At 31.7% G+C, this 22,276-nt stretch overlaps 1 protein-coding gene and 1 pseudogene across 1 annotated transcript; one reads left to right on the forward strand and one right to left on the reverse strand.

Moving 5' to 3' along the window:
• Positions 1-1,232: 1,232 nt before the first annotated feature.
• Positions 1,233-1,351, reverse strand: LOC136075632 (5S ribosomal RNA; annotated as a pseudogene).
• Positions 1,352-11,262: 9,911 nt separating this feature from the next.
• On the forward strand, positions 11,263-14,437 carry LOC136075428 (zinc finger MYM-type protein 1-like). The gene is made up of 4 exons (XM_065788564.1): positions 11,263-11,507; positions 11,632-12,274; positions 12,350-14,066; positions 14,139-14,437. The coding sequence occupies exons 2-4, from the start codon at positions 11,647-11,649 to the stop codon at positions 14,272-14,274; spliced, it is 2,481 nt and encodes an 826-aa protein (XP_065644636.1). The 5' UTR covers positions 11,263-11,507; positions 11,632-11,646; the 3' UTR covers positions 14,275-14,437.
• Positions 14,438-22,276: the final 7,839 nt, after the last annotated feature.

The raw sequence follows: 22,276 nt of genomic DNA on the forward strand, positions 1-22,276 counted from the left end.
TATAAAACTATGACAGTAACATTTATAAAAAAAAATTATGACAAGCTTTACAAACCTTTACACGGTCTTTTGTGAACTAACAGCGGATCACAGCATTTATTCTGAAACACAGGGAACTTCTAAAGATTGAACTTTTGATGATGAAAACATAAGTCAATAATCAAAATAGGAAAAACACCCGACCTTAGCACAACTAAATTTTGCTCATCTGCAGCTAAATCTTGATAAAAGTTTATTCCAATGTGGTTTGTAAACGTGAACTTGTGACAATTTGATTTTAAAATTAATCCAAATGAGCATTGTGATGTTCCAGCTATTATAAAATTATTTAATTTCAATATTTTGTTTTTCTTAAACCAACATTTAATAAATAATATTTTCTCACATGAGTGTTATAATCAAAACTCAAATGTTAAAACCAACTGCTCCATTTAATCAATTAAAGAAGAAACCAGAAATACAGTTTTATTTTAAAATAAATAAGTGTAATCCTAGCTATGATTACACTTATTTAGTTTAGAGTAAGAATGAATTTCTGGTTTCTTGTTTAATTAATTAAATGGAGCAGTTGGTTTTAACATTTGAGTATTAATAATATTACTTATGTGAGAAATTAATACTTTTTTGTAAAAAATTATTTTAGTTATAATCTCTTTATGGAGATTATAACCAAAACGGTAAAAAAAAAATGCAAAAATAAAATTGCAAAAATAAAACAATAAAATAGATGTGTGCATTAAAAAACAGTGAAATTTTTTTTGCCTCTTACAGGTATTTATATAGAAACTGTTATTGTAAAGATTTAAAATGAATAGATCAATACCTTTTCTGCAATTTATCGTAAATTAAACATGTTTACTAAAAATTTATTGTTGAAAACACGGTTTGCATTTTAAAGTTTTTAATCAACTATAAGATCTAATAACTTTAAATAATAATTTTTGATTTCTTTCTACAAAAGTTTCTATACCTATTAAATTTTGCAAACGTATGCTAAATGTAATTGTGTATACTTTAACATTTTGGTGTTGTTATAGACGTTGCTAATAGCGCGGAGAATAAAAAAATGAAAAAAATCGTAAACTTCAAAGACCCATGACTCTTAAAATAATGAAATTGGCTCCAAATTATTTTTAATTATTCCTAACGACACTATTAACTTCATTTGTGCCAAAAATCAAGTATTTCTGAGATGGTGGGTTATTTTGACTTGTTGGTTCGACATGGAATTACCCCTACGGCACCAGAAGTACCCAAGCGAAACCCTATCCAAGTACTACCCTGGCCCGAAAGCGCTTAACTTCCGTGATCGGACGAGAACGGGTGTGTTCACCGTGGTATGGTAGGAGGCGAAAGCTTATGACTTTGCAATGCTTTTAAAGCCAACTTGGAGTTTACTTGCGTTCACCAAGTCACTGATAATGTAGGAGAGAGCGTGCAACTTGATCAAAGAGTTGGAATTCGTTCTGTTGTAGCTGCGATAAGAAACTTGTTTCTTGTAAGAGAAGTCATCCACATACTAACGAAATAAGCAGCGAAAGCGATTTGCTGACAATTGATCAGCCAAAGACTTTCGACAAAATTGATTGAGATTTTTTATTCAAAATATTAGAAAAGTAAAATTTAGATGGAAATTTTATTAATGCAACAAAACAAACAATGGAAGAAAATCAATCAATTAAAGTTAACAAGGGTTACATGAGTAAACTGCTAAAAGTTAGAAGAGGTGTTCGTCAAGATGACCCCATCTCACTCATGTTGTATTGCCTGGCGCCGGAAGTACTGGCCCTCGAGTTAAAAATCAACTGATTCGTGGCCGGCATTCCTCTGTCAGGGATAAAATCCAACTTAAAAGCTTTGCAATATGCTGATGACACCTCCCTGAGTGTAAGGAGTCAGGCATCAATAAAAGAAACTTTTAAAATACCAGATATATTTGAAGAAGTTCAGGCTCCAACATTACCAAAAACAAAACTGAAGCATTCACCCTAATAGGTTTTAATTATATCGCTAACAAAAACACCTTCAGAAAAAAAAAATTATTTGGTCCAATTCAACTGGTATTAAAATTTTAGAAATAACTTACCATTGCGAACTTGCGTATGCGGCAAGATTAAACTGGAACAAAGTAATTAAAACTTTTAAGAAAAAATTAAAAAATTTCAAATACAGAAACGTGTCTTTAAAATGCAAAAGAATTATAGTTAATACTCTTGCATTTTTAAAGGTGATGTTTGCAGAAAACGTTTTTTCCATAACAAAAATTGATGAAAAATAAATCAACAAAGAAATTTCGGTTTACTTTAGGCAAAGTTTGAATGCGGAACCTCTAAAAAGAGACATTCTTAAACTACCTATTGATAAAGAAGGGTTCGGCATTTTAGATGCTCAAAAGCAATGCCTTGCATTAAGACGGAAACATATTTTGCAAATGAAAAAATTAGAAAATCCACACGAGAGTTATTATTTGCAAAAATACTCTTTATCTTATTTCCTTACTTTCCTTGTTAAAATATAATACTCTTAATGGCTATATATGACAGGAAACAACAGTCTCAAATCTATAAACAACCTTTCCTTTTATTATAAAGACGCAGTTGATATAATTAAAAACGATATGAAAATTTTCCAAATTGCTAATAAAATTATAAAAAAACATTGATGTCCTTATTTTTATTCAAACACAAAATAGAGCCTTAAAACTGACTATACTTTCCTGGAATGTTATATTTCAAAAAGAGCTTCCGTGGAAAAAAATTTAGGAGAGATATTTCAACTCGCATGCACTGGGTACAAGTAAAAATACACTTTGACGATTATTAACGGATTCGCTGCTAATTTAAAAATAAATTAAATAGATGGGCACGAAACGTGGACAGTACCACTGCAACTCAAAATGCAAAACGTGTGACCGTAATGAACACACTTTAAATCCCTTTCTTTTTTGAAATAAAGCCCAAGCGGTATGGAAAAAAAAATTTATTTATGAAAGGTTGCTTCCTTTAAAACCTTTCAACTCTGTGCATGCTATTTTTTAAATAAACATTGAAGAACTCCCGAAAAAAACGAAAAAGCCAAAATCATATTAACTTTAACCAATGTTATTACATCAGAACTATGGAAAAGTAGATATTTGAAACTGAAAAAAAACCATAACATAAACTCCACGAGATTTCTAGAAAACGTATTAAGACAAATTAAATATATATGGAAAAATAAATATAACAAATATTTAAGAGAAAACAATGTTAAAAAGTTTTACAAAATATTTTCAGTTAACAACGCAATATGATGTAGTAATAATAGAGAACTAACGTTCACTGTTTAGATGACGGAGAACTGTAGGTCTTCATTAAAATTAAGGGAAAAAAAAAGAACCATATTGCTAGAATATTACGATTGCATGACCCTAGTCGTCCGGTGATGACAAAGGCTGTGTGTTTATTTTATAAGATCGTGGGTTAATCGCCACAACATATTTTATAAGCACGAAATGTTTTTAAAATAAAAAACCTATCTGTAAACCACCCTTTTATTGTAAAATCCTCCTATTTTTCTTAATTTATGTTATATGGTTTCATTATATATTTTGAGAATTTATGATTGCGAAATTCCCAAATAAAATTGTAAACTGCCCAAATTGTACTTCAAGAAATATATTTATATTGTTAAAAAAAAAAAAAGGTAAGCATCAATAGATAATGACGCAAATTTTTGCTCTTTTGGGGTTTCGAGAGTGGGTACGCACATACTGATCCAAAAAATGTTTTCTCACCGTTATATTCGCACTGGCCGAGTCGATAGTCAACGGCCTCATTTTTGAGCTAACTTTCTTGGTATATGAATGTTGGTATATGAATGTTCTTGGTATATGAATCTTGGTATATGAATGTTGAGCTAGTAACAAAGTTTTTTATATTGTTTTGTAATGTTCTACGTAGCAAACGATACTTCTAGTACTTCTATTTGATGTTTGACCACTAGTGGGAGCGAAGTGTACACAAATTCACAAATCACACTTTATTGATTAGTGATTTGAAACGACAGTATTGGTAGTTAGCGAGCTTTAATCAAACTAAAAAAAATTTGAAACAATGGTTAGTGAACAGAGAGATTTTGACGTCTTTAAGCACATTCAAAAACATAAATGAAGACCATACAAACTTTTTAAATAAATATTTAACATAGCAAAAGGTTAACATACGTCTTTAAATACGAAAAACAAAAAAGTCTAAGGCACCAAGAGTTTCTAGGCGATCCCCCTCCCAAGCACTAGCCTGGCCCGACGGTACTTTATTTCCGTGATCGGACGAGAATGGGTGTGTTCACCGTGGTATGTTCGTAGGCGAAATCTTGTGACTACGCAATGCATTTGAAGCCATATTGCTTTATTTTACTTTGCGTTCACCAATTCAATAATAATGTAGGAGAGAGTGTGCAACTTGATCAAAGAGTTGGAGATCGAACTGTTGTAGCTGCGATGGGAAACGTTAATCAAAAGTGCTAAGTTGCGCTCAAATTTTTAAAGCCACAATTAATAAAGTAGGGAAGTGAACAGCTTGCTTATTTTGAGAATGAGGTCACTACTAAAACATCACATACTGAAACTTTTAATCCATGTGATTTTTGTCTACGAATATCTGGATCAAATTTTATCAAGCGGTAGTTATCGAATATCGATCGGAAGTTGTTGTATGATGTCGTCTTACGCGAAAGTGTGCGGATCGTAATATGTGATTAGCGATCGAGTCGTTGAGTTTCGTGTTTATATGGATCCTCGTCAATCTAATATTTATAATTTATCAATTGTCGTGCAAAAGAAATAAGTTAACAAAATCAGGACAAAGTTGGGCGAAATAAAGTCGAAAGCCTCACCTACCGACATGAAGGCAGTTGGATTGCCGTATTTAAAACGGTTAAAGATGCGGAGGCCATGTCTCGACACGAACTTTTCGTGTCTGAGTGTAAAATGCCAGTTTTTTTTAGAAAAAGAGACGATTACGGATTCCTTTTTACGATCAAGTGTTTCCGACCATAGAAGATGATCATTTACTTGAGAAATTACAGCCGTATATTCAAAAAGATTTTACAGTTAAACTTTCTACCTACTATTTTGACAATTCTATTAAAGGTGGTAGACGATTGTTCCGAGTGATTCTTAAAGTTTTAGCAAACGAAATTCCTCATATTTGATGAGATCAATGGTTCAAGAATATTGTTAAACTTTGCCAGAAAATAAATTTTATGTCGACAATGCGAAAGTTTTAATGTTCCGAGAGAGTTTTGTTCAGCGATAAAACCAACAAAAAGTAACACCACAATCATCAATTCTTTAAAAAATGCTGATAAAAAAAGAAGGGTGGTTATGAGTCTTCAGATACTAAAAACGTTACATTCCAATTTACCCCACCGAGTGTATTGACTTCAAACTAGTCCCTGTGTAATAAGGTAGGCGATCGGAGTGTTTTCACAAGCGATTTTTCAGAGTTAAAAAAAGATGGCGTCCGAAGAAAAGATTAAAACAGTTTTTTTCAAAACTAACAATCAAAACATCATCGATGAAAAAAAATCGAATGAAGTTCTAGAACACGAAACAATGATTCTATTAATGAAAATGAATGCTGTTGCAAGTGGAGCGACGATTGCAAAGATTGACTTAGATACGAGCGATGACGATGAGATAGAGAGCGATGTCGAAATAAAAAAAATTCAAAAAGCTAACACGTTACCAAAGAAAAACTATGCAAATGCTGCACAGCAAAATACTACTAACAATAAAAAACCCCTCAACAGAACCCTTCTGAGTCCAGTTCAAACACGAATGAACATTAATGATGTGTTAAATGCACTCGAAAAACGAAACATCGACGAGTACTTGGAAGGGTTACAGTTTATCCATCGTAACTCTGTCCTCGAGATCGTAATGAAGACGGAAGATGCGAAACTTATACTCCTCGAAATGGGCCTTGGTATTTTGAAGTTTCACCACGTTTTCACCAAGTCAAGTCCCTACCGTAAACCACTGGTATTTGAGTATTTGAGGAACGGGGGTATGGAAGGCATGTGTTAACACGACCTGTAATGAGGAGAACTGCCAAAGGTAGGGAATTCTACAGTGGCATCCTGGTTGCAGTTCTGGAGGACATGCTGGCTCCGATTCCCAAAATGTTGAACGTCCTCGGACACCCTGAACGAACAATGTATACGGGACAGGCTGTCGAAAACGTAGAGAGTGAAGCAATTAAACCTGTTGCAACAACAACAACTCCTGAAGACGTTTTAGCAGTTGAACCTCCAGCAGTTGTTGAAACACCCAAGCGAAACATAGAGGAAAAAACACCTCTCAAAAAAATAGTTAAAATAAACATAAATGAAGAAATAAAAATACAAACGATCAAGTAAGAGAAGAACCAAAGAAACGACGGGCAAAAAACGACGGAAATAAAAATGGAGGAAGACGATGCAACAAAAGAAATACTGCAAAACGAAAACTACGAAAATTGAAAAGAAGACACGAAAAGCAACAAGCGAAAGCAATACTCTTTCGATGCACCGGGCAAAAAGAAAGCAGAGGAAAAACACGACCATCGCAACGACGCGAATGCGGCGTAGCTATTCTTCTTAAAAGAGAAACAAAAATAAAACAAATTATCCAAGATAAGAAAGGTAGAAATCTTGTTACCACTGTAACTATTAAAAACATAAAAATAAGAATAATTAATGTTTACGCACCAAATATCAATAGTAATAAAGAACATTTTATTAAAAACTTAAACAAACATGCGCGCTCTTACGACTTATTAATTCTGCTAGGTGACTTTAACATGGTTGAAAATCCAAGCAGAGACAGGGAAGGTGGAGATTCCCTAAATATTAACCATAAAATAGGTGTTAAAAATTTAAATCTATTTAAAGAAAACCATAAAATAAATGACGTGTTTAGACCGTCATTTTCGCATGAGATGGCCTTTACTTACGTAAAGGAGAACAATTCTTTTAAAAGTCGAATAGACCGCATATATGCATCGAATGACCTTATCTTATATTGCAAACGCTTGACTTTGAAAAACACTTTAGGCGACCATAAAGCAGTAACATGTGAAATAAAATTAGAAATAAGCAACGAGAGAGGACCAGGATACTGGAATCTCAATACAAATTTATTAGGCGACCAAACTTTTAGAGAGAAATTTTGGAAAACAAAAAAATTAAAAATTTAAACTAAATTTAAAATATAAAGGCCAAAAAACCTTCTAAAGCGCTTTTCTAAATGGAAAAAGATCATCAATAATAAAATTATGAAAACTATACAGGATGCGGATGACCTACTAACTGAACCAAAAAAAATCCGTATGTCAATAAGAAAGCTTTACAACAAACCTGTACAAAAAAGAACATTTAAGTCAAGAAAAACAAAATGATTTTATTGAAAAAATTGCTAATTTCTTAAGCGACGAGTAGAACGCTTTCTTAAACATAAAATTTAGTAACGAAGAGCTGAACAATGGCGCCAAATCATTAAACAAGGGCAAAACCCCAGGAGTTGACGGCATCCCAATTAAATTCTATCAAGAATATTGGGACATTAACGGCGAGGAGTTTACTACTCTTTTTAATGGAAACATCTTCAATGAAAACAGCGAGTTAACACAAAAAATAGCACTCAAACGCCTTTAACCGAAAGATAGGGACCGAACTTTACTATAAAATTGGCGCCCTTCTCTGCCATGCGCCGACTTCAAAATTGTCTAAAAAGCGCTTGCATTAAGACTTTCGAAAATCCTAAATATTTTACATAGGCCGGCACAAACGAGCTCAGTACCAGTTAGAAACATTTTTTCAAATATACTTCTTGCAAGAGATATAACTCACTAAACCAACGAAAAAAATATCAAAAGCTATCACTACTAATCAGGAAAAACCTTTTGACAAAATAGACCAAAACTTCCTTTTTAAACTCCTTGAAAAATTTAACTTAGGCCAAAACAACATAAACGTGATAAAAAAACCATGAAGAACACTCAATCAATTGTCATGAACAATCGCTATATGAGCAAACCATTCAAAATAGAGAAAGATGTACATCAAGGAAACCCAATATCTCTCATGCCCTACTACCTGGCGGTGGAAACTTATTGAAGGCGTTCCCTTGCCAGGCACCAAAACATACCTAAAAGAAATGCAGTATGCAGACAACACCACTATGTTTGTTCGCAGTGCAAAGGCGATTGAAGAAGTTTTTATGATCCTTGATAGCTTTAGACATGCCTCTGACTCAAATATTAACTTAAAAAAAACTAAGGTTATAGCTCTTGGAGGCTTTAACTACATCAGATAAGAGAAAACTGTAAGAGCTCTTAAACAAAAAAACTTTAACATAAATTGGTCAAACCAAACTGGCATAAAATACTAGGAATTAAAATCCACACAAATCTTGCTTTACCAAGCAGAATAAACTGGCATAACGCTACACCAAAGTTTTAACAAAAAATTAAATATCGAAATCTGTCAAATATCGAAATCACCCATGCACTGTCAAACGTGTGGTATGTGGCAAACGCGTTTCCCATCTCAAATCTTGATCTCAAGACAATTGACAAGGAAATCTCAACCTACCTTTGGCAGAGCATATACGCCAAACCCTTAAAAAGAGACATTCTAAAATTACCTGTCAACAAACGGGGTCTTGGCATACTTGATGCGTAAAATTAATGTTTGGCCATCAGAGTTAAACAAATTTTTCAAATGAAAAAAGTAGACAAGTGCATCATGGCTACTTTTTGCAAAAATACTTCTTATCTTATCCTCTACAAAATTTAGCTAAAAATAAATACCCGCAATGGCTTTTCCTTACCGGAAACAACAGCCCGAAATCCCTTCACAAACTTTCTTTTCTATAAAGATGTAGTTGAGAGAACTAGGAATGATGATGAAATCTTCAATAAAAAATATCCCAAAACACTGCTCTGGAAACAAATCTGGGAAAGAAAATTTGACTCTCATGCTCAGGGAACAAGTAAGAATACGCACTGGCGAATTCTTGATCTCCCGTGGCTTAAATAATAAAATCGCCACTATTTTATTATTTAAGCCACGATTATGTATTGAGGACATGAATACGTTTTCATATTTATATATATGTATATATATATATATATATATATATATATATATATATATATATATATATATATATATATATATATATATATATATATACATGCGACTGTATAGCTCGATTTATTACTATATTTTGTAATTGCGCGAGCGCAAGAGATATTTTATTTTAATATATTACCATAATATCGCTTTTTTATAACTAAAATTGCAACTTTGCCTTTTTTTTAATGAAGGTTATATTGAGTTTAAAAAAAAGTCTAATAATTTTCACTTTTTAATTTGATCACAGGTTTTAATATTTGAAATTTTTAACACTTTGTTAAAACTTTTGTATAGCTTTTTGCCAGCTTATTCTGCCTGTAAAAGCAAGATTTGTGTGGAATTTATTTACAAGTATTTTTATGTCAGTTTGGTTTGACCAATTTATATTAAAACTTTGAAAAAAAAAAAAATTGGTTTGAAATCTTATAAACTTTTCAAAGTAATCTTGAAAATCTCATTAACTTTACAGCATTGTATCTACAATGATACTAAATTTTAGGTATTGCTAATAATTATTACGATCCCCCTCATATTGTAAAACCAACCCGTACTTTTCAATCCAGTAAATCTGTAACTATATTACGGAAAACCCCTCTGATATTGTAAACTAACCCACATGGTAATTCGTATTAAATGAAATATATGTATATATAATGGCAAAGAAGAAAAAAAAAATCGCTTCTCGACGTAATGACTAAAATCAAGTGTAGTAATCTGTTCTTGATTCTTGATCTTAGGTAAAATACTGAGGAGGCACGTAGACCTCACACCATTAGTGAGGTCTACGTGCCTCCCTCAGTGATTACTAAGGGTTTACCTTAAACCTACAACGGGTTGTCGGTGAGATTGAGTTTCACTAAGTTTTGAGTGTTAATAGGTCTACTGGTCTTTAGGGTGACTGAGAGGTTAATTATACATCTAATGTTTAATAAACATGGCTTTGAAAAGTCCACCAATTTGAAACATTCCGGACAGTAATGTCCAAGTTAAAAGCTATACTCAAGCAACAGCATCTAAATCGAATGAGTTTACTAGCTTCAAAAACACCCTGTTGAGTAACTTAGAAAAAAAATGGATCAAGATGACATTCTTTCAGCAATTGAAGATGCCGGAGTGGATAAAGAGCAAGAAGGGTTTCAAATGATTCGAAACGGGTCTATGATCGAAATAGTAATGAGATCAGAGAAGGCAAAACATAACCTTGAAGAGAAGGGGCTTATTATTAATGGTGTACACCAAGTTTTTATAACTCTATCCGTACTGGGAATATTAGTAAGCGAGTGGCTGTATCCGTGATACGTCTTCCATTCGAAAAGAAGTTCTTTGCCGTCGGGATAACGTTAGAGGATCTAGGCTAGTCAGCAGTCATGGACAATCTTGAGCAGCCAATACCTAGGCATTTAAAACTGATAGGGTACAGTGTAAGAGCAATATATACTAAACAGGAGGATCAGGAAGTCTACCCAGGGTACAGAAACTTATTGAAGAAATGAATGAAGAAACACAACCAACTAAGGCAGTGCCGTGGCAAAGGCCCCCCAAACCCCCCATTTGGGGGGGGCCCACGAGATATAAGGGGCCCGTTTTTTAAAAAATGATAAAATTTTTTATGGCATTTTATTATTTTAACAGATAATTATCAATTATATTCAAACTATAAAATAAAATAAATGCTACTAAGACAATTTTAATGTGAAAAAAAACAACTGATGAGAATGGACATCCTTGTTTAGTTTCTGTATCTATATAGTAGCTTAACTCTAAAATTTTTACTCATACTTTTATGAAAAACACGGAATTTTTTAATCTTGACATGTTTCGTAGTTAACATACTACATTTTCAAAAGATTAAATAACAATTTAAAACTCTGGATATAAATATAAAATCAAAATTTGAAGACATTACAGAGAAATATTAACCGACAAATAGAATTGTTACAAACCAATAAAAATTATAATACAAATTATGATATCATAAATAGCATGCAAAAAATTATGTAAATAAAACAAACTAGATTGACAAATTTATATTATAATGAACAGTTTATTTAAAGATGAGTTTTCCTATTTCACATGGAGTTTTCACACCGGAATATTTCCCGGTGGGCCGTCAGCAATACAACATTTTAAAATTTTATAATATTTTAAAAAGTATTTTCTTTAATTTTTTTAATAACTTTCTAGAATAGTAATAAAAAATTGTGAGTTGAAATACGATTTGAAATATTGATTTCTGCGTGTCAGTTGCTTCATTTGACTGTATGATGTGTGTGTAGTTGGTTAAACCGAAACGCAATCGTCATTATTCAAAATTCGTAGTGAGCGTGGCTGAATCAGCTGAGCCGGTAAGTTTATTATTTTTAGGAGACATTATTATTTTTCATTTAATTTATTTGTATAAATTAAATAGGTATAGTACTATAGTAGGACCTAAAAGTAAATTTTATAAACTATCTGTTCTATTTTTAGGTATTAATTATTGGAATGAAGAAAGTGAAAAGTGGTGCAGCTAAGAGAAGAGAAGCAGCTGCAGCCAGGGAAGTAATAACTAAGTACCCCAAACTTACACAATTTTTGAAACCAGCAGTTCAAGCTGATGGTGAATCAGTAGCAATAACAGAAACCAATAATGATGTTACAGCCAATGCAGAAAATGATTCTGTTTCTTGTTTTGGTTTGTCTGCTGAAGGAGACTCTAATATGGCAATCTGTGAGTGTATACCAACTGCCACAACACTGCCACTTCTTTTTCTCAGTGATGATCCTTCTGATTGGCCAGAAAATGTTTCTGATGCACAGAGGTGTGACATTGTTGAACGTGGTGTAAAGCAAATTGAGATAGATTTTCCACACAATCAAGAAAGACGACGATTTTCAGTGACTTATTATAAACGACAGATGAAGAATGGAGAAACTATTGTACGGTCATGGCTTGTGTATTCTATGAAAAGTAATAAAGTTTTTTGCTTCTGTTGCAAACTTTTTGGTATATCAGATTCACCATTCCGACAAGGGACGAACACATGGGAAGGTTTATCCAAAAAACTGAATGATCATGAAACAGGAAGTACACATCTCAGGTGCTTTGAACAGTGGATGACATTACGAAAAGGTAAACTGTTTTAAACAAAATTTTGTCATTAAATATAATAAATATTTATATATTTTACCAAATTCAACATTGCAGGCATAATGAATCAAACAACCATTGATGAGCATCAATACAAGTTGCTTCAAAAAGAGCGAAAATTTTGGAGAGCAGTATTGGAACGATTACTAGACATCACTCTATTTCTTTCTGCGAGGAATCTTGGATTCCGTGGTTCACAAGAGGTCATTGGTTCCAAGAACAATGGAAACTTTCTTGGGTTGTTTGAATTGATGGCGAAGTATGATAGTGTGCTCGATGAACTTTTACGTCGGATTCAGAAGAAAGAAACTAATGAACATTATTTGAGCAATGATACCCAGAATGAGTTGATTGAATTGTTAGCCAAGGAGATTGAAGCCGAAAACCTTTCCAAAGTAAAGAAAGCGAAATATTTTTCCATTATTTTGGATTGTACGCCAGACGTTTCACATAAAGAACAAATGAGCATAATCCTACGATCAGTAGTTTGCATTCCTGGGACAGGTATCAACATTTCTGAAAATTTCTTTGGATATCTCAAGGTAGATGATACCACTGGAAAAGGGCTTTTGGATGCCTTTCTAGATCAGACAAAAAAGTGGGAATTAAATATTCTTGACTGTCGAGGCCAATCCTATGATAACGGTGCTAACATGAAAGGAAAGGCAAAGGGTGTTCAAGCTAGGCTTCTTCAAATGAATCCCAAAGCTCTATATGTTCCGTGTGCAAACCATTCACTTAATCTAGTCATTGTTGACGGTGCAAAGTCATCCAACAGTGCAATTACTTTTTTCGGAGTTCTTTCAAGATTGTATACACTCTTTTCATCATCTCCTGCTCGATGGCATATTTTAAATTCATGTATACCCATTTCTGTCAAGCCTCAATCCGATACCAGATGGGAAAGTAGAATAAACTGTGTGAAACCTCTTCGCTATCACCTGAAAGAGATATTAGAGGCATTAGAAAAATTGGAAGTGTATGCTCTAGAGAAGAGAGATGGCGCAACAGCTACAGAAGTATGTTCGCTGATGGAATATATGATGACATGGCCATTCATATTGTCAATCGTTATTTGGTATGACGTTTTATACCAAATTAACAAATCAAGTAAGCTTCTGCAGTCCTCTACAACTTCCCTTGATGTCTTGGATAGTGAAATAAAGGCCACATATACATTTCTTCAGCAATATCGTGAAACTGGATTTTCAGACGCACACATGAAAGCATCAGAAATCGCAGAAGTGTTGGACATTGCAAAAATTTTTCCAGAAGTGCGTTCCCGACAAAAAAAGATGATTCATTCATACGAGTGTGCCGATGAAGCTCACACCATCCAATTAGAACAGAAGTTTAAAGTTGATTTCTTTTTACCACTCCTTGATATGTCAATGGGATCAGTAAAGGAGCGTTTTGAACAAGTCAGTAGTATCACAGAGCTCTATGACTTCCTATACCGTTCTGAGAATCTTATTCAAATCTGTAAAGAAAATTCTTTGTCTTTATATTGCAAAAATTTGCAAGCAAAGCTTGGCGATATAGATTCGGATGATCTGGAAATGGAATTAAAACGATTTGTCATAGTGGTACAGGAGAAAGAAAGTACTCACATGAAATCTGCACATGATTTTCTTAATTACATTTATAAAGAAGAGCTGCAAGAAACTTATCCAAATCTTGCCATTGTGTTACGCATAATCCTTACCTCACCAGTAAGTGTCGCAAGTGCTGAACGTAGCTTCAGCAAGCTAAAATTGATTAAGACTTTTCATAGGTCAGTATATTTAATCTTGCTACTTTATACATAATAGATGTAGCTCTATGCATTTCTTTTCACTTTTTATAGGTCAACAATGGTTGATGACCGCTTGTCTTCTCTGGCGATGCTGTCAATTGAGAACGATGTGGCAAGAAAATTAAATTATGAGGAGATAATCAACAAATTTGCAAGTATGAAAGTTCGCCACAAGTCATTTCTGTGACAATTGTGAATATGTGATTTATTACAGGTTTTGAAGTATTACCAATATAATATAACAAACATTATTCTGATAATTATCCGTACATATACGTTTGTCTATACTTATATGTCTTATTTTTGATGTTTTTAGCCTTTAGAAAAAATGTGACGCATATATATCCTGTAATGTGATGCCACAAAAACAGGGCCCAAAAAAATGATTTGGGGGGGGCCCAAATGTACCACGCCACGGCACTGAACTAAGGAGACAATGGAAGAAGTAGAGGAACAACCAGAAGATAAGGTAATAATGAAGAGTATAGCAGAATTACCCGTGGAATTGTTAGTTGAAAAGTGTAAGACAAAAGAGTGTACAGAAAACAGAATTAAAGATATTCCTAAAGTCACGAATGAAACAGAAGTAGTATACAAACCAACAAGTGTCAAGAAAGTCAAATTAACAATAAATACTGAAACCATCATACATAAACAAAACGTATCAAAAACTAGCAATAAGGAAGATATGGAGCAAATAGTTAATATAGCATTCGAAGCAATACAAAGAGAACAACCGATACAAAACCATGACATTGAATATAAACATAGAAGAAAAGAAACCGATGTATCTGAAGTTGAACTCCAATAGAATTTATACATATATTACATAAGTATGGTATAAAGTCAATCAAGTATCAACCAATTCACTGTTGAAACTGTCTTCCTGTTGAAACTGAAAAAAATTCACTATTATATATGTAGGTAAACATAAAGTAAAATATTTATCTATATATAGTAAGATGCATATATAGATTGTATTTTTTTATACTACTGTATTTAATATTATTATTACTATTATTTTTATTAGTATTATCATTATTATTATTAAGCTATAATTTACACCAGTATAGGTCTTTCACGTCATCAGTTTTAAATGTTAGTAAATGTCCCGCACGATTTTATATATGTGCCGTTATTATTCAAGTGAAAATATAGTGATTTGATTTGATTTTAATTTAGAGACTTTGTAGGAACGTTTGACAAAACCCGACTAATTTCATAAGTCGGGTTTTAATTTTTTCAACCTTTTTAATTTAAATTAAATGTTTTAATTTTTACATCCTTATTAAATAACAGAAATTACTCAACCAGTTCTATCTTTTCAGTATAATAAAACATTTGTATGGAAATATTTTGCAACTTCCCATGGAAAGGTGGTTGTAGATGGTGTTGGAGGAAGAGCAAAGTCACTTGTCCGAGTGAAATCTATGAGCAACAATGTGAATGTATGTGTATCTATGGATTTTCTCAATTTTCTAAATCCATTAATGGTATCTACTAATATTTTCCACATTAGCAACGATGAAATCAGTAATAAAATAGACAAAGAAAAACCTTGGTTAGAAGTAAAAAAAAACAGGCATTCGAAAAATTCATCTTGTCAATGCTTTAAAAGGATGTTTGTTATTTTTCTAAACTAGTGAGTAAAATTTTTCAAAACTAGTTTGGTCATCTGATTTTCAAAAAAATATTTTAATGATGTATTCTTAAAATATCACCTACATCTTCGGAAATGGCTAATAATGATTGGTGCTCTGTGCAAAACGATGATACAATGTTGACTCGTAAAATAAAGCTGAAAAAATTAAAACTTTGAAAAAGCTATCATTTAAAAGTGCTATTAGGTTGGATCTTTATTCAAGCATATGCTTTATGTTAGTAAAATATGAATTAAATAAAGAAATTTGTTTTAAATCTCAAAATTTATTAAAAATTCGTACTGTCACGCACGTAACCAAACTTGTCACACACGTAACGCCAAAGTTTACAATTTATTTCCATGAAGGTCTTGTAATTATGACAAATAAAAATATAATTTCTAAACACCAATAATTTACCATTAATAGACCAATTTTGTTTTCAATTATAGCCAATTAGTAGAAAAGTGTAACGACGTCACACACGAACGCAAAAATCTTTCATTTTATTTGTATGTGCAATACATATTTCTACGAAAAATATTATTTTATATCAGGTATCATAGTCTATAGAAGCTATTGTTTTAATTTTTTCGGTCACGTGATCAATTTAGTTGCAAAACAAATCAGCCGTCGAAATGAATTTTAAAAGATATATCAAAGAATTTTCAATTATAAATTATTTAAACAGTCCTTTTTAGAACTGCATATAACTGATATATTTTAAGCAATTCCAGTTAGTGAATGTTCAAAGACATTTCAAGGAATTTTCACTTAAAATTTAATTAAACAGTCCTTTTTAGAACTATATTTGAACTTAAGTAATCGTACTTGTAAAAAAAAAAGCAATACCAGGTAGAAAATGCTGCCTTCCACAGTGCACAGTTTCAGATACAAATAAACACAAGGATATTGGACTATTTCAAATATCTACAAGAAAAGATGAATACCAAACCTTTGGAGGAAAAAGTTGATTGATTTTCTTGCTATTTACCGTCCATTAGATGGATTATTAAAAGAAAGAATAACAAAAGGAAACGTTTCTTTTTGTGAGAAACGCTTTTCGCCAGAAAATATAGAATTTACAAGTAAGTACATAATTTTCATGGCGAGTAATATTTTACATTATTATGCATGAGTAATATATAATGGTGTTGCATTGTAATTATAATGATCATTATAGTTAAAATGTATATCATTTTAGAAATGGAGTGCAAAGTCCTATGGCTTACCTTCTCCTTGGTGCACTTCGTTAAATAATTTAAACTAGTCTTATGTCTAATTTATAAACCAAATAGCCAAGGCAGCTTTTGTATTCATTTTGGTATTAAATAGATCCATGAAACAACATGCAACTAGTTAGTACAACTACATATATACATATATATATATATATATATATATATATATATATATATATTTATATAAATATACATATATGTATATATATATTTGTATATTTATATATATATATATATATATATATATATATATATATATACAGTGGTGTGAAAAATATTAAGACCACCAAGAAAAAAAGCTTTTTTTTTAGTTTATACCACTTTTTAGATTCTAAAAAAGTTGCAGCACTACTTTATTTTATTATAAACGTGCTGTGGGTGTGGCTGAGTATTGAAATTATTAATTTTAATTTTAATTTATTAACTTTTATTGTAGAGTTATGTGTTTTAGTAAACATTTGGTATATTTTGCCTTGTGAAATGTAAGTTGCAGACAAGTGAATATGTATGGTTCAAACGAACTATAAGTGATTTTTGTTAGATTATTGCTGTTGTTAGTGATACAGTTTAATATTTTTCTGATTTTAAATATGTGATTTTGATTATTTAAGCATTTTTTTTTTGTCAGATTATATTATATTTTCAAAATATGGGTAAAGTTGCTGACCCTAGTCCCAGAAAGCGAGGCAAAGTTGAAGCATTATTAAAGTTGGAAACATTTTCACAACGGGAAATTGCCAAGAGATGTGGACTAAGTAAAACAGCAGTTTTTACCATCAAGAAACGATTGGACTTTGGTTTTACATCCTCTCCAAGACGTTCCACTTCAGGACGAAAACCAGTCATGACGCCACGTGCAAGAAAGGTTCTGCTTGCAAACGTTCGAAAAAACAGAAGAATGACCAGCAAGCAGCTCCAGGGTGTGCTGCAGGAGCACCAGATCAATGTCTCAACAAGTTGTGTTCGGAGATGGCTGATACAAGATGGATTTGTAGCACGTCGACCGCGCAAAAAACCGCTCTTGACCAATGCTCAACAAATGCGACGGCTGCAATGGGCCATGGATCACAAAGATTGGACCACAGAACAATGGAGAAAGGTATTTTACCCTTTACCATTTTTTATATAAGAGCTTACAATCATGTACTTTAAGTTGAAGCAAAATGTAACATATTTTTTCATATAATAATGATGTTTAATATCATTACCCACTAGTGCAATTGTTTTATGTATCGAACATTGTAGCAATGGCTATGTTTATTGCATGAATTCAAAATGAATTGAACATGTAACCAGTGACTACAGGATGTTAATCTAATGTAAGCTCAAGGCTTTTACAGTGTGTTTGTATTTTTAGGTTTGCTTTAGTGACGAGTCTATGTTCGAGATACTCGATGATAAATGTCAGTGCGTGCGCCGTCGTTCTGGGGAAGAATTTCATCCGCAATGTCTGGTAAAGACCGTCAAGCATCCTACCTCAGTAATGATATGGTCAATGATAAGTTCCCATGGTGTAGGAGCCCTTAGAATTGTTGAGGGCAGAATGAATCAACATCAATACATCAACATATTAGAGAAAAGCCTTCTACCTCAACTTCCGATTCATTTTCCTGATGGTGATTTCATCTTCCAACAAGACGGTGCACCGTGTCATCGGGCACTCTCTGTTACAAACTTTTTGAATCGTAATAATGTTCCTATCCTACCATGGACTGGTAATTCACCTGATATGAACCCGATAGAAAACTTGTGGATGATAGTCAAAAAGAGAATTGCCGACAGAAAACCAACAACAAAAGTCGCATTGATTGAGGCGCTCATAGAGGTTTGGACACATGATCCAGAAATACAAGACATGTGTCCAAGACTGATTGATGGAATGCCTAAGAGGGTTGAAAAACTTATTGCAGCTAGAGGAGCATCCACAAAATACTGAACTATGCCCATTTTATGACATTGTGTGCGTGTCTTTAAAGGAAATATTCAAAAAATTTACTTTTTCAACAATGGTCTTAATAATTTTCACACCACTGTATATATGTATATATATATATAAATAAGTTATGTCAGTGTATTCTACAAGTAAAGTGTTCAATGTTCTTAAAAAATAGAGCAATAATAAATTAGTAAAAACACTTATATAACTTTTATCTTCCACAGCATGTTTCACCATCAGTAGGCGAAACATGCTGTAGAAGATAAAAGTTAGATAAGTGTTTTTACTAATTTATATGTGTATATATATATATATATATATATATATATATATATATATATATATGTATATATATATATGTATATATATGTATATATAGTTATTTTTAACTCAATGGCACAAACGACTACTTGTCATTTACACCAATAAGTTAAAATTACTCATGTAAAAAAACTTACCTGTACTGTTGTCTCTTTTTAGAGACTGGCAGAAAAACATTACGACTTGGTGTTGTTCCTATCTTAAATTTACTTGTTAAATCACATCCAACTACTAAACCAACTGAAAGAAGACACTTAAATATAGTTAAAGATATAGCAACAATAAATAAAAATGCCAACAAGCCTGTATACAATACTTTTGAAAAATTTAAAATGCGTAATCGAAAGTTAAAGTTGAATGAATGGGAAATTAGTATTTTCGATGAAACAATTCTGTTTAAGCACTTAAAAAATCCGTTTTTATCATCAAAGTTTGAAGTGTTTTTTGACACAAGTTTAGATTATTCATGCATTGTTTTTGGTTGGTCTTTACCAATCTGCACTGAACTATATAAATTACATTCAAGATCTCTAAAAAATATAACAATTTCTTTGCTTCTGCAAGAACTTTTGTCTTATAATATATGTGATGGTATTAGAAACATAAGTTCTCCTGATTTGCTGCTACATACAGTGTCATGTAAAACCAATTTAATCACATTATTGATGGTTCTCCACCTTAAGTAAAGACTTATTTGAGATCATCTGACTGTTTAGTTTGTGTTAAAGGACAGAATCAATGTTTAGCTTGTGAAAACTTTATTATGAAATATGAGTTTGAAAAAGCAAGATTAAATGTTCCACTTCAGTTTGCTCAGTGCAATATGCAAAAAGATATATTGAATAAAAGCATTGTAGTTGGTGAAGAATTAAAAAAAGATATTGCAATTGTTATGGAATCAAATGCAGAAAAACTTACACCTTTCATGAAACTTTTTTGGGATGAACAAAAAAAGCTGCTTGTTGTCATCCAAATGCAGTCAAGTATCATCCTATGATTATAAGATTTTGTTTGTCACTTTGCATGAAATCTGCATCAGCTTATGATGAATTAAGAACATCTAATATTTTAACCCTTTCTAATTCCAGGACTTTAAGGGATTACAAAAATGCAATTAAACCTTCTGCTGATTTTAACTCCAAAGTTATAGAAGAACTAATAAAAACATCATCTAAGCTAAAAGATCATCAGAGATTTGTTGTACTATCATTTGATGAAAATAAAATTCAATCTGATTTAGTATTTGATAAACATTTTGGTGACCTAATTGGATATGTTGATCTTGGAGATCCAGATCTAAATTATTGTAGTTTTCCTGATTTGAACGAATTAGCAAAACATTTTTCGTATACTATGTTGGAGGGTTATCTTCAGATTTGAAATACGCTTTAGCATTTTTTGCAACAACAGATACAAATGCCAGTCAGATTTTCTAAACATTTTGGGAAACAGTATTAGTTCTTGAAGTTATTTGTAAATTATCTGTTATAGCCTTTGTTTTTGACGGTCGTCTGCAAATCAAAAATTTTATAAAATGCATGAATACATGGATAACTGTATTGATGAAGATTTAGTGTATCGCAGTGTGAACATTTATGCACCCGAAAGATATATTTGGTTTTTTGCAGATGCTCCCCATTTGATGAAGACGATAAGGAACTGTATATTTAATTCGGGTAAGCAAATTTTTAGTCATTTATCAATAATTATTTTTTTAAAGAAATAGTTTTCTACTCATAAAATGAATATTCTGTTAGGAAATGGAAAAAAATCTAGATTATTGTGGAATAATGGAAAAGAAATTTGTTGGACTCACATTAAAAAATTTGTTGATGATGATGGCACATTTTGATCTTAACCCCTATTCAATTATGAGAGTTAATATAGCATGTCAGGTTTTGAGCAAATCTGTTTCAAATGTTATTTTTTCTTATTATCCGCAAGAAATGCATGCCACAGCAGAACTTTGCTATTATATGGACAGTTTTTTGATTTGCCTGAATGTTCGTAATCAATCTGAAGGAACCAACAAGCGTAAAGATTTTTTAAAACCTTTTACTAGCATTAGTGATCCAAGTTTTTTTTGGTTAAAAAACTGCTTCTTCAAATATTAAATAGGTTTTTCCGATAGTGAAAAATAGAAACTGTTTATATCATCTCAAACATTTGAAGGTTTAAAGATCACCTCCAAATCACTTATTGAAGCCACGCAGTTTTTATTAACTGCTGGGATGCCATTTATTTTAACAGAGAAGTTTAACCAAGATGTTGAAAAATATTTTGGACGACACCGAAGTATGAACTCTTGCAAATCATATCGTAATATACAATATTAATAGCAGTATATATAATATATACAATATGCAACATAAATAGTAGTATATATATATAATATATACAATGACAATAGTAATATATATATCTATATATATATACATATATATATATATATATATATATATATATATATATATATATTTATGTATAGATAGATACTTGGGCACTGCCTTTTTTTAATGTTTTGGATAGGGCACTTTCGCATATTGTGCAAAGTCCAAACTTTAAAAAAAGTATGTTCTTAATAAAAATTTGGGATGGCGGAGTCCTTAACTTTTACATACATACATATATATATATATATATATATATATATATATATATATATATATATATATATATATATATACCCAAAATTAAAAATAACCATACTTTTGAAAGAAAAATTATTTAATGAGTTGTATGTCATAAAATATTTAATTACATATTTATAACTACATATATATTTATCTGATATATTATTTATTCTATATTTATAATTAAAATACTTTACTTTATATATATTATAAGTTTCTGTCGCCTTTTTTATATTTTTTTTAAGTCCCTTAGCCTTTTCCACTTTTAAATACTTTTTATGCTTTTCTGTAATGTCCTTTGCTAATGAAAAGGAGCGCACTCTACAATATAATTGTATCATATTTTCTAATAAATTCTTTTTTAATTCATTCTCCACGACTATTCCTGAAGCATCGCAATGACTATTATAATAGCATA

Source organism: Hydra vulgaris, chromosome 01 (genome assembly GCF_038396675.1).
Source record: "Hydra vulgaris chromosome 01, alternate assembly HydraT2T_AEP".
NCBI lineage: Eukaryota > Metazoa > Cnidaria > Hydrozoa > Anthoathecata > Hydridae > Hydra > Hydra vulgaris.

What these genes read in the sequence shown, in the direction of transcription:
- LOC136075428 (XM_065788564.1), top strand. Translation starts at nt 11,647, where the DNA reads ATGAAGAAAGTGAAAAGTGGTGCAGCTAAGAGAAGAGAAGCAGCTGCA. An exon ending in GTGGATGACATTACGAAAAG is followed by an intron (nt 12,275 to 12,349) that starts GTAAACTGTTTT and finishes TCAACATTGCAG; the next exon opens with GCATAATGAATCAAACAACC. An exon ending in TTGATTAAGACTTTTCATAG is followed by an intron (nt 14,067 to 14,138) that starts GTCAGTATATTT and finishes CACTTTTTATAG; the next exon opens with GTCAACAATGGTTGATGACC.